Source organism: Neoarius graeffei, chromosome 14 (assembly GCF_027579695.1).
Source record: "Neoarius graeffei isolate fNeoGra1 chromosome 14, fNeoGra1.pri, whole genome shotgun sequence".
NCBI lineage: Eukaryota > Metazoa > Chordata > Actinopteri > Siluriformes > Ariidae > Neoarius > Neoarius graeffei.
This window is the reverse complement of record NC_083582.1, coordinates 37,557,964-37,571,693: the sequence shown is the minus strand read 5'-3', so window position 1 is coordinate 37,571,693 and position 13,730 is coordinate 37,557,964. Positions and strand designations below refer to the sequence as shown.

General features: G+C 40.7%; 1 protein-coding gene across 4 annotated transcripts in view; it reads left to right on the top strand.

The window, feature by feature from the left end:
• Positions 1-10,114, top strand: part of jmjd1cb (jumonji domain containing 1Cb) — a 295,070-nt gene extending 284,956 nt beyond the window's left edge. For all 4 annotated transcript variants that reach the window (XM_060939596.1, XM_060939595.1, XM_060939594.1 and 1 more), the window contains one exon: positions 9,162-10,114. In XM_060939596.1, coding sequence (XP_060795579.1) covers positions 9,162-9,257 — 96 coding nt within the window. In that variant the 3' untranslated portion in view covers positions 9,258-10,114. The remainder of the gene's footprint in view (positions 1-9,161) is intronic.
• Positions 10,115-13,730: the final 3,616 nt, after the last annotated feature.

Below are 13,730 nucleotides of genomic sequence, written 5' to 3'. Positions count from 1 at the left end.
ACTGGCCACTTTATTAGGTACACCCATACACCTGCTGCTTTATGCAGTTATCAACTCAGCCAATCCCTTCACAGCAGCACAATACATAAAATCATGCAGATACACATCAAGAGCTTCAGTTCATGTTCACTTCAAGCATCAGAATGGGAAAAATTGTGATAAAGTATGACTTTCACTGTGGCATGGGTGTTGGTGCCAGATGGACTGGTTTGAGTATTTCAGAAACTGCTGATTTCCTGGGGTTTTCACACACAACAGTCTCTAGAGTTTACACAGAATAGTGTGAAAAACAAAAAACACTGAGTGAGCTAAAGTTCTGTGGGTGGAAACGCCTTGTTGATAAGAGAGGTCAGAGGAAAATGATCAGATTGGTTCAAGCTGCCAGGAAAGATAGTATAGTAACTCATATAATCACTCTTTACAACTGTGCTGATCAGAAAAGCATTTCACCATGCAACAGCAGAAGACCACATTGAGTTCCACTCCTGCAGTCAAGAACAGGAATCTTAGAATCAAGAACAAGTTCCTATTAAAGTGGCCAGTGAGTGTATATATATATATATATTAGTGCTGTCAAAAATGTCGCGTTATTAACACGTTAACTTGACTCAATTTTAACGGCGATCATTTTTTTATCGCGAGATTAACGCTCTGTGACATGATGCCACGCCCCGCACAGCCAGAGTCCTCTGCCCTCCCCCGAAGAGCCACGGTGCTCGGTTTAAGTTTCGTTTTCCCATCGGCGGCTCCAGCCGCACTTTGCAGTGGCTGTGACAAGACGTGTTATGCTCTGCAATAAAAAAAAAAACATTGGTACAACCAGTGTTCGAACTATGCCGATATTTTCGGGGGGTCCCTTTTTTTTCCCTTGGGGGGGGGGGGGGGGGGGGGGGGTGCTTGCGCTTGTCTCAGAGCGCAGCTCTCCATCGCACGCTCACTTCAGATATGCAAATGCTTCCTGTTACACACGATTGCTATGTCAATAAACATCATTTTGCCAATATTTTAGAGACCCCCCAACATTTCCCAAATCATGTTTTCAAGGGATCTCATGTCTGTTTCAGGGGATCTCGGATCCCCCGAGTACCCCCGTAGTAACGGTGAGCAAGCCCATTCACTTTTTTATGCTGGTAAGAGAATTACAATGGTTTTTCATGTGACAAAAATGTGCGATTAAATTGCGATTAATCGCGAGTTAACTATGACAGTCGCGACATTAATCGCAATTAAATATTTTAATTAATCACTTGACAGCACTAATATATATATATATATATATTACACACACACACAAAACCTTTTAAAAGCAGCATAATGGCATATAAGCAGCAGTATAAATTGTAGTATGTAATTATTTAATGTAGCCAAACACAGTAAGGTGCAGTGTGTGAGTCCAAGTCTGGATCAGGCCTCCAGCAGAGCTTTTACAGCCCTGGGGAAGAAGCTATTTTCTACACCGAGTGACATAAAATACTTTGTTTTGAAACATAAAATAAATCCCAATTCCACCTTACCTTTAAATAGTTTTAGACCAAACTTCATAGTATCTTTAGTGCTTTGAGGAACAGCATTTTCTTTCATCATGTGTAATTCTTCCTCACTTATGGTGATGAAGTGATTGGCCACCATTTTGCCGAGTTGCTCAAGGTGATTATCGAGAAATAATCCGAATCTCTCGACCAATCAGCATGTGGGATTTCCTACAATGACCTGCATATTTATACTAATACGTAAGAATCCCTCGGCCACTTCTGTGATAAATTTATTTTTGACTGCAAAAGAAAGGAGTTTTTCCTGGTTTCTTTTTTTCTGCTGTTGTATTCAGGCCCACTTGATGTTTGATACCTGTTGAACCCCACACTTTTTTAAACAGTGAAATGAATGAGAATTAGTGCAGTAGTTGTACTAATGAGATGATCACGTTTTATATCTAATACTATGAAAAGGTTTTCACACTCAACATTTCATGCCCATAATGTACACATCAGTTTAATATGAACTGACTGACGCGATTATTATAAGCACTATAAGCTGTAGGATTGTGCTTAAACATCGTCTGTGTTTTATTTTAGTCTTTATTGGAGGAGATGGCAGAAAAGAGACATTCCTGGAGTGTCTTTATACTCAAGAAACAGCACTAATCCTCTTTCCTTACTAGATATAATGGAATCTTTCATAACATGTCAGTTCAGATGAAATGAGATCATTTCTACTGATCGTTTTATAGAAGGTAAATCTTTCCAGACTGGGGGACACACAATCCATATAAAACTACTGATGTGACTGGTTCAGACGGGAATGAAATCCCTTTACGTTACATGGGATTTATTACCTTACAGTATCACACCCTCAATTAAAACTAATGTAGTTCAAAAGGGCTAAAATTAACATGCTCTTGCTGGCAAAACTCACTAAATCATTAATATGCTGTGTGATAGTCGCCATTTCAATGAGAGAACAGTAAAACTAGTTTTATACCTTCATAATCCAGACATCATGTGCAGTTTTTTTTTAAACTCGGTGCTGAGTAGACACTGATGTCAGTCAGTATGTGATCTTACACGTCCACACAGTTCTGATCAGTAGGATTTTCTATCGCCTTTAGTTATAATTAAATTGTAATTATGGATATATTTCTTTAATTTAGCTTTGGTACACAAAGAATCTATTTTTGTTTGTTTGTTTGTTTGTTTGTTTTTTAAACGTGAACCTCTTGCCCCAGGCTGTAAAATGAAAGATGCCAGAAAACATTATTTCGACCGATGCCCCAGAAGAGTCATCAATTAAAAAGGTTCCTAAGGAACCTTTTTAATTGACGGATCTTTTGTGTTTATTGACTCGAGTCTGGAGCGCTTGTATAAACTAGTCCGTTGTGTTTCAAAGAAGAAGCGAGTTCTTCCAGCTTACTCAGCTACTCTGTACCTAGGGCTACTCAAAACATGGAAATGCTGGAAACCAGGACACGCATGCATGAAGACTTTTAATAATCAGCACGTATTACCAAGAGCTCAAATACTAGGGAAGCGCACACACAAGCAGCAGCGGCCGGAGATTTGAGTGGGGCACAACGGCATTTATAACAATTAGCCTAAAAAACAAACAAAACCACTTGACTTATGCTACAGATTACATGCTAAGTGATTTTTTTTTTTTAAAGAGTAATTCAGTAATGAAGCCATGGCCTAAAGGTTAGAGAAGCAGTTTTGGGACCAAAAGGTTGCTAGTTCAATTCCCTGGACCAGCAGGAATGGCTGAAGTGCCCTTGAGCAAGGCACCTCATCCCCAACTGCTCCGCAGGCTGCTCTGGGTTTGTTGCATATCGCTCTGGATAAGAGCCTCTGCTAAATGCCTGTAACATAATATACAATTTGATTAATTTTATTAGCATATTGCTTTTAACAATGGACCTTATTGCAAAGCAGTTTAACAGAAATAAATTAATTCTGGCTGTAAATTTTAAATATATGAACTCCGCGGCGTCACTGAGCGGTGCAGTGGGTGCAGACCACACCGGGTGACACCATCAGACCGGGAGACACCAAAATGACTGTCTTTTGTGTAGTGTTTCAGCAGAAATTAATTTTGTATAAAAAAAAATTCCCTGTAGTTAATTATAACTAGGCATATAGTGTCTGATGATAAATCACGATACAAAGTGATGATTCAAATCAAGTACAAATAACGAACTGCGATTATTTTAGCTTTTCCTCGCTGTAATTGTGTTGTTTAGACAGCAGAGGGTGCAGCAACGTACAGTAGTGGAAATGCACGGGGCATCACTGCAGGCAGAAGTAACACAGCTCTAGTGCTGCGAAAACACAAAAAAACCAAACCTAAAATGGGGAAAAGCTGTTGTGTGATTGACTGTACAAATAGATTCAACAAGAAGTCAGATGTCTGTTTTAAGATTGCCAAAAGCACAAGAAAAGAGAAGCAAATGGAGGTAGTTGTTTTGTGTTTAACCCCTTGGCTGCCACCCATAATTAATTGTAATGTGCCGGGCATATAGGACAAAAATAGGTCAAAATTGGGATATTTTGATAATCTTGTTCAGAACTTTTATATTTTTAGTATTTGTTTCGAAAAATAACAAAAAAACACTGTTGTAGAGTAAAAATAACTTTAGTAATCAGAAACAACTTCAAAAAAACAAAAAACAAGACAATGGGTCTTGTCAACGAGAACCTGTCCATAAACATGAATTACTAGTACTTGAAAACACAATGTACACCAAGTAACTGGGTACCATTTTTATGATGGTCTTTGGTACGACCCGACCGTGAATAGAACTCGCGATCAAGAGGCCGGCGGACACGCTAACCACTAGGCCAACTCGCGGTAATGTGCCACTGTGAAGTAAAAGTAATGTGCCATGTAAGGTACATAAAAGGAGGTGTTTATGACGAGTAGCGTACGTCATAAGGTACAGCGGTAAAAGATTTCATGATGTACGTGACTCGACCAAGGGCACTGAAGGGGTTAAGCTGAATACAGCCTTCATGACTGTTCGTAAAAGTTTATTAAGAAAAGGCTGATTCATTATTAGCTCGTATTCATGTTATGACGCCAACCTGAGTGAAACCACTGATAAACTTCCCCCTAATGAATGAACCAGAGGTGACGGTGGTCAGGAAAAACTCCCTGAGAAGAAACCTTGAAAGGAACCAGACTCATCTGGGTGACACCAGACCAGATAGTTGTGATTAGAAATCGTTTCCCTTTTATAAGTGCCATTGTGTAAGCAGGAACTTCTGAGTAACTTGTGAATATGAGCATCAGAGTAATTTGTGAACTCATTATAGTTTTAACATGAAACCCGTTTTGTTGAAATTTATCAACTGTTCAGTGATGGAGACGTGGGTGCAAAACTGTTCGTAACAACTGTTGCATAAGGTGGATGATGGACCGAATGGGCAGTTGAGACCCAACAGTCATCCAGAATACAGCCCTGCAGCTCATTTTTAGGCAGACATTCTTGTTCAACTGTGTTCAAGGTAATTAACCATGATTAGCCAAGGCTGCCAGATTTCAGACAAATTTCCAGCTCAACTAAATCTCAAAAACGCATAAAAGACCTGAAACTAGCCCAAATATTTCAGCCACTGGAAAATGGGAACATTTTTCTTGTTTTGCTCAAAAATTACGAATCAAAATAAAAAAAATTTCACACGTTATCCATTCTAATATATACAACCCCGATTCCAAAAAAGTTGGGACAAAGTACAAATTGTAAATAAAAACGGAATGCAATAATTTACAAATCTCAAAAACTGATATTGTATTCACAATAGAACATAGACAACATATCAAATGTCAAAAGTAAGACATTTTGAAATTTCATGCCAAATATTGGCTCATTTGAAATTTCATGACAGCAACACATCTCAAAAAAGTTGGGACAGGGGCAATAAGAGGCTGGAAAAGTTAAAGGTACAAAAAAGGAACAGCTGGAGGACCAAATTGCAACTCATTAGGTCAATTGGCAATAGGTCATTAACATGACTGGGTATAAAAAGAGCATCTTGGAGTGGCAGCGGCTCTCAGAAGTAAAGATGGGAAGAGGATCACCAATCCCCCTAATTCTGCGCCGACAAATAGTGGAGCAATATCAGAAAGGAGTTCGACGGTGTAAAATTGCAAAGAGTTTGAACATATCATCATCTACAGTGCATAATATCATTAAAAGATTCAGAGAATCCGGAAGAATTTCTGTGCGTAAGGGTCAAGGCTGGAAAACCATACTGGGTGCCCGTGATCTTCGGGCCCTTAGACAGCACTGCATCACATACAGGCATGCTTCTGTATTGGAAATCACAAAATGGGCTCAGGAATATTTCCAGAGAACATTATCTGTGAACACAATTCACCGTGCCATCCGCCGTTGCCAGCTAAAACTTTATAGTTCAGAGAAGAAGCCGTATCTAAACATGATCCAGAAGCGCAGACGTCTTCTCTGGGCCAAGGCTCATTTAAAATGGACTGTGGCAAAGTGGAAAACTGTCCTGTGGTCAGACGAATCAAAATTTGAAGTTCTTTATGGAAATCAGGGACGCCGTGTCATTCGGACTAAAGAGGAGAAGGACGACCCGAGTTGTTATCAGCGCTCAGTTCAGAAGCCTGCATCTCTGATGGTATGGGGTTGCATTAGTGTGTGTGGCATGGGCAGCTTACACATCTGGAAAGACACCATCAATGCTGAAAGGTATATGCAGGTTCTAGAGCAACATATGCTCCCATCCAGACGACGTCTCTTTCAGGGAAGACCTTGCATTTTCCAACATGACAATGCCAAACCACATACTGCATCAATTACAGCATCATGGCTGCGTAGAAGAAGGGTCCGGGTACTGAACTGGCCAGCCTGCAGTCCAGATCTTTCACCCAAAGAAAACATTTGGCGCATCATAAAACGGAAGATACGACAAAAAAGACCTAAGACAGTTGAGCAACTAGAATCCTACATTAGACAAGAATGGGTTAACATTCCTATCCCTAAACTTGAGCAACTTGTCTCCTCAGTCCCCAGACGTTGACAGACTGTTGTAAAGAGAAAAGGGGATGTCTCACAGTGGTAAACATGGCCTTGTCCCAACTTTTTTGAGATGTGTTGTTGTCATGAAATTTAAAATCACCTAATTTTTCTCTTTAAATGATACATTTTCTCAGTTTAAACATTTGATATGTCATCTATGTTCTATTCTGAATAAAATATGGAATTTTGAAACTTCCACATCATTGCATTCCGTTTTTATTTACAATTTGTACTTTGTCCCAACTTTTTTGGAATTGGGGTTGTGTGTATATGTGTGTGTGTATATATATATATATATATATATATATATATATATATATATATATATATATAAACCCTTCTAAATGGTTCCATACATCATAATAAAAGCCCTGTGTGCACTTACCCAATGCCTTTTTTTTTTGTGGAAAGTTATTAGATTTAAAGTGAGATGGCTTTTCGATTTCATAAAATCTGTGAAATTTAGTTCCCTCTGAAATTTGGTCATTGTGATTGTGTTTATTTTTGTAATATCTCAAAAAAAAACCCAGGCCATTCTGTGGCTGGGAAATTATTTAATTTGAAGGGATTCCCCGAGTAAATAATGTGCATGAAATCACTCACTTCGCACAGTCAAGCAGACAGAGGAAGTCCGTGTGTGTGTGCGCATGCGCAGGTTTACTTTGACCGTGTACTGACAGTTCCATCATTCTGTCGCTAAACGAACAGCTGATCACACCGAGGTGCTCACTGACCGCCGATATTTATTAGTTTGGTCCTAGATTAGATTAGATAGAACTTTATTGATCCCTTTGGGAGGGTTCCCTCCGGGAAGTTAAAAATAAAACACACTATGTCTTCGTAAGAAGAGCAGAAAAGTAAAAAGGTGGAAAAAAAGAGGTTTAAAGAGCTAAAAATTACAGAGCTACTGGAGAGGCAGCCGTCTTCCACAGCACCACACAGCGTTTCCTTTCCTTCGTATATAACGTAACGCTTTTCTTCTCGCTTTCTGTTACTGTAGTCGATCTTTCACGTTTCATTCGCGCGCACACGTCTTCCATTTTTCTCTCCTGTTTCAAATTTGTATCCCACAATGCCTTGCACAAACGGGGAAAGCCCACCACGTCATGCATGTCGTAGTATGTTGAATTGGGTCATGGGGAAGCAGGAAAAAATAGCAGAGAATTTAGGGCCACGTGGCTCTAAAGTCATTAATTGTTCTTTTTAAAAAAACAAATAAAATTGGAAGTCTGTGATTCGAATTCAGTACTTTCGGTCCACTAAACAAAAATAACTGTGTGTCTGGGAAAATTCTTTATATGACCTGTACTTGAAAAATCTGAAAAGCAGTCTAGCTTTAATTCAGATGATTTGCTGTAAAACAGCCTTGGTGTATGATGAGAATTTTTAAACTAGCCCAATTTGTCAACCCCGTCATTGACCGCCTACTTACGGTTCTTCCGCTAGTGAAAGTGTTCAGAGACCGAGCATGGGGCAGCGGGATTGCATGTCTCATCTCATCTCATCATCTCTAGCCGCTCCATCCTGTTCTACAGGGTCGCAAGCAAGCTGGAGCCCATCCATCCCAGCTGACCACGGGCGAAAGGCGGGGCACACCCCGGACAAGTCGCCAGGTCATCACAGGGCTGACACATAGACACAGACAACCATTCACACTCACATTCACACCTACGGTCAATTTAGAGTCACCAGTTAATCTAACCTGCATGTCTTTGGACTGTGGGGGAAACCGGAGCACCCGGAGGAAACCCACACGGACACGGGGAGAACATGCAAACTCTGCACAGAAAGGCCCTCGCCGGCCACGGGGCTCGAACCCGGACCTTCTTGCTGTGAGGCGACAGCGCTAACCACTACACCACCGTGCCGCCCCGGGATTGCATGTATGGACCGGAATGTAAAGTGATTGTTGCATTAGTAACTCGATCGAGCTCGGTGGGGCAGCGAGCACGCTGCCTCGTGGTAGCACAACATCTCGAAAGACGGGGAAATCAATGAGACATCAGTTTATATCTGTCAAATCGCGACATTTAAAAAAGGTAATTAGCATTTCAGCGAAATGTAAAATATCGGTAGTGTTAGTTGGTGGATGGCTGATATCCATGAAACCTATAAAGAGGAGGTCCATGAACCTGAAACCTGTTTGCACTGTGGATATGTGGCTCCGGACCAGAGCTTCTGTCCCTAATGACAAATGCGCACGTCTTCAAAAGCCTTCACATCACTATCAGTGTCGAAAGTGTTCACTTTCAGCACTGTGTCTGTTTTATATTACACGTCTCTGTGCTCTCTCTCTCTGTCTCGGTCTCATTATAAGTGTCTGTGCTCCTCGTGCCGCACACAGCGCCCTGCTTTGTATCGAGTTTTCCTTGTATGTATTTTCACCTTTAATAGCTGAGCTTGTAGAACTCATTAGTCATTCAGCAGGCGACGTCTAATAGATGTTTTTCAGCAGTGGCGCTCGCTTTTTGCTAAGTGCACAGTGTCCATTAATGAGTTGCTGTGTAATTTAGCATTTTAGCCCTTTTTTCTCTCTCAGCAGCTATTCAGCCTATTTAAAGCGCATGAGTCAGAGTCTGGCTGTAATCCATAATGTCACTGACCCCCTCTCCCCCTCTCTCTCTCTCAGGTCAAGAACATCTTTTACCACTGCGTAAAGGATGCTGTGGGAACATTAAAGCGGTGCAGCGCTGAGGCTCAGGAGGAAGACGAGGCGAACTCATGACCCTTCCTCTTGCTGCTGTCAGCACGCCTTCATCACTTAACCCCAAATATGCACACTAACCTTCGCGTCCTGAACCTCCAGTGCCAAGCAGACTTTAAAAGAAGACAATAGAAAAACAGACGTTATTTATTTGTTACTGACACCACAGCAGTATCGCCCAAACGCATCAGGATAACTGTGATCTAACAGAAAAGAGACAAAAACTGAAGATAATCCGCAAGCAGCAGCAGCAGCACTGCTGTTCAAACTTTATTCACACTCTGTTTGTTTGTTTGTTTGTTTGTCTGTTGTTGGTTTTTTTTTTCTTCCTTTTTTTTCCGTTTTCCTTACATACTGTACATTATGTGAAAATGATGTATTTATTTTTAGGACGTCTACGCTCTGTGTTCTAGATCAAATGTAAATGTGACTTGTACAGTTTGCTAAATGGGATCCTAACGCCGCTCACTACATCGAGACAGTAACTGTGAGACGGGATCCGAACACCAGCTGTTGCCTGTACTTTGGGAATCATTGCTGAAACTTGCAGTCCTCATGCCATATCTTTTGAAAAATTTTAACTGCCAAACTCTTGTAAACATTGTAAAGTTATATTATGTAAAGAAAGCCTAAATGAATAACACACTTCAGCATTTTATTAAGAAGAAGTATTCACTGTAAAATGGAGACATTTACAAAAAAAGTTGTAATTTATTTAAGAAAATTTGTCATTTCTTTTTCTCTTTTTTTTTTGGTTAAGATTTACTATGGTGAAGTTTTGAAGTCGATGATTAAAAAAAAAATTAAAGACTTACTATGCTGTGTAAATATATACATATATACATTCACTGATGTATTTTTTTAAAAACACAGCTTGCTTCAATTTCAAAATTTTAAAAGTGCAAGTGTTACATGCTTTGTACATGAAGTTCAAAGGGTTTTACATTTTCCATTAAAATGGATTTATCAGACGCCGCCTTTTGTCTTTTCTAAAGCAAAGCCCGATCGATGACTTAATGAGGAGCTGCTAATAAAGCGTCAGCCACCTGCACTTGCTTTTTCACCTCCTCCTTCAGTCTGTGGTTGGTTGAAGAGAGCAACTGGACTTGCTTGAAGATTCTTGAAGACGTTTTGCCTCTCGTCTGAAAGGCATCCTCAGTTCTGTCTGACTAATAGGGAGTATCCAGTATTTATCCTCTCATGGATCATCATAATCAGAATGCTGATGGCTGCATTGTAGGTGGCTGATAAAAGATGTCTTAGACACCCACCTCTGTTCAGTGATGGTCGTTCCAGGTTGACAAAAATGAACGATCCTCTCTGGCTAAGATGTCTGCCAGTTTTCTGGAAGTCCTCTCATAGGGATCTCATCCCAAAGTGCGTAGAAACATACAGTGGTGCTTGAAAGTTTGTGAACCCTTTAGAATTTTCTATATTTCTGCATAAATATGACCTAAAACATCATCAGATTTTCACACAAGTCCTAAAAGTAGACAAAGAGAAGCCAGTTAAACAAATGAAACAAAAATATTATACTTGGTCTTTTATTTATTGAGGAAAATGATCCAATATTACACATCTGTGAGTGGCAAAAGTATGTGAACCTTTGCTTTCAGTATCTGGCGTGACCCCCTTGTGCAGCAATAACTGCAACTAAACGTTTGCGGTAACTGTTGATCAGTCCTGCACACCGGCTTGGAGGAATTTTAGCCCGTTCCTCCGTACAGAACAGCTTCAACTCTGGGATGTTGGTGGGTTTCCTCACTTGAACTGCTCGCTTCAGGTCCTTCAACAACATTTTGATTGGATTAAGGTCAGGACTTTGACTTGGCCATTCCAAAACATTAACTTTATTCTTCTTTAACCATTCTTTGGTAGAACGACTTGTGTGCTTAGGGTCGTTGTCTTGCTGCATGACCCACCTTATCTTGAGATTCAGTTCATGGACAAATGTCCTGACATTTTCCTTTAGAATTCGCTGGTATAATTCAGAATTCATTGTTCCATCAATGATGGCAAGCTGTCCTGGCCCAGATGCAGCAAAACAGGCCCAAACCATGATACTACCACCACCATGTTTCACAGATGGGATAAGGTTCTTATGCTGGAATGCAGTGTTTTCCTTTCTCCAAACATAACGCTTCATATTTAAACCAAAAAGTTCTATTTTGGTCTCATCCGTCCACAAAACATTTTTCCAATAGCCTTCTGGCTTGTCCACGTGATCTTTAGCAAACTGCAGATGAGCAGCAATGTTCTTTTTGGAGAGCAGTGGCTTTCTCCTTGCAACCCTGCCATGCACACCATTGTTGTTCAGTGTTCTCCTGATGGTGGACTCATGAACATTAACATTAGCCAATGTGAGAGAGGCCTTCAGTTGCTTAGAAGTTACTCTGGGGTCCTTTGTGACATCGCCGACTATTGCACGCCTTGCTTTTGGAGTGATCTTTGTTGGTCGACCACTCCTGGGGAGGGTAACAATGGTCTTGAATTTCCTCCATTTGTACACAATCTGTCTGACTGTGGATTGGTGGAGTCCAAACTCTTTAGAGATGGTTTTGTAACCTTTTCCAGCCTGATGGGCATCAACAACGCTTTTTCTGAGGTCCTCAGAAATCTCCTTTGTTTGTGCCATGATACACTTCCACAAACATGTGTTGTGATGATTAGACTTTGATAGATCCCTGTTCTTTAAATAAAACAGGGTGCCCACTCACACCTGATTGTCAACCCATTGATTGAAAACACCTGACTCTAATTTCACCTTCAAATTAACTGCTGATCGTAGAGGTTCACATATTTTTGCCACTCACAGATATGTAATATTGGATCATTTTCTTCAATAAATAAATGACCAAGTATAATATTTTTGTCTCATTTGTTTAACTGGGTTCTCTTTATCTACTTTTAGGACTTGTGTGAAAATCTGATGAAGTTTTAGGCCATATTTATGTAGAAATATAGAAAATTCTAAAGGGTTCATAAACTTTCAAGCACCACTGTACATACAGTAGTAATCTGTGGTTGGAAGCCTTTCAGACGAGAGGCGAAACATCTTCAAGAATCTTCAAGCAAGTCCAGTTGCTCTCTTCTACCAACCACAGATTACTATGTACCTGGATGACTGAGTATCTTCACAGATATCCTTCTTCAGTCCCAAAGCCAAACATGTCTGTGCATGTAAACGAGTCAGGCCTGGAGAGACGAAACGCACGGCTGCCCTGAATACGTCCACTCAATACGTCTCCATAACGTACACGCATTGATCTGCACAGTTCAGAGAGCAGCCGTACTGCTACCGCTAATAGCTGATGGCGCATGTCTTTATCTCCGCTTTGCAGACGTGTTTAATCATTAGAGAAGCTCACAAAGAAACTCTCGGACACTCTGTCCATCTCACGTTGTGTGTGCGGCTTCATTAATGAACCTCAAACATCAAAGAGCTCAGCTCCCATCTCACACGTCATCGTGATCTGCCTTATCGCTCAGTCAGGGAGAAAAAAGCAGCGGAAGCTCCATTAGAAAACTCTAACCTCATTACACTTTTATAAATCGTACTCACTCGTCTGCACTATAAAACCCACAGCAGCTGCAGATGTTCACATCCCGTGTGCTCTGCGTACACATGAGTCATAGATCTGCTTCTGCTCTCATGATGTGCAGCCATGTGAGGACTAACCACAGCTGAGGAGAGGTGAACTGGAATCGCCTTCCTCAAACAGATCCCCTTCTGTTAAGACTGTGTGGCAGCATGTGAAATTCACACGGAAATTTTAGATTCTTTCTGAAATTAAATGGGTTTTATACAGATGACAAATGAAAGGAAATAATACTGGCCCTGTAACACTTGTGGGAGGACAAGGTTCCGCTCCACTTGTCCCCTTAGAGAGAAGAGTGACTGCAAATCATGGAAGGGTTCTATGCTCATGGGCGTGGTCTCTTCCAGAATGACTCCACCCCTATACTCAGTGCATCAGGGCTTGTAAATAATATCCTGTGACCTTCACCAGTCCCCAGCTCTCGACCCATGGGACATTTAAGAGCGTGTTGAAGCTTTTCTGGCATCTGAACTCACTCGCTAAAAGCAACTGCTATTGATTTCATTTGCATTTAATTTAATTTAGATCTAAATTATTTTACTCAAGTAAAAGTACTGTTACTATGGTGAAATTGTTCTCAAGTACAACTAAAATTACTTGTGTAAAAATTGACTCAAAAATAAAAAGTAACTTATTGAAAATGTACTTTGAGTAAAAGTTACTTATTTACTTTTTTTTTTTTTTTAACTGTGTGGTTGGTGAAATGCAGAGAGATTGTCCTCCAGGACCTTTCCCACACAACCCACACAGGGCAGGCGCATGTATATACCATCCATCCATCCATCCATTATCCTGTTCTACAGGGTCGCAGGCAAGCTGGAGCCTATCCCGGCTGACTACGGGTGAAAGGCGGGGTACACCCTGGACAAGTCGCCAGCTCATCACAGGGCTGACA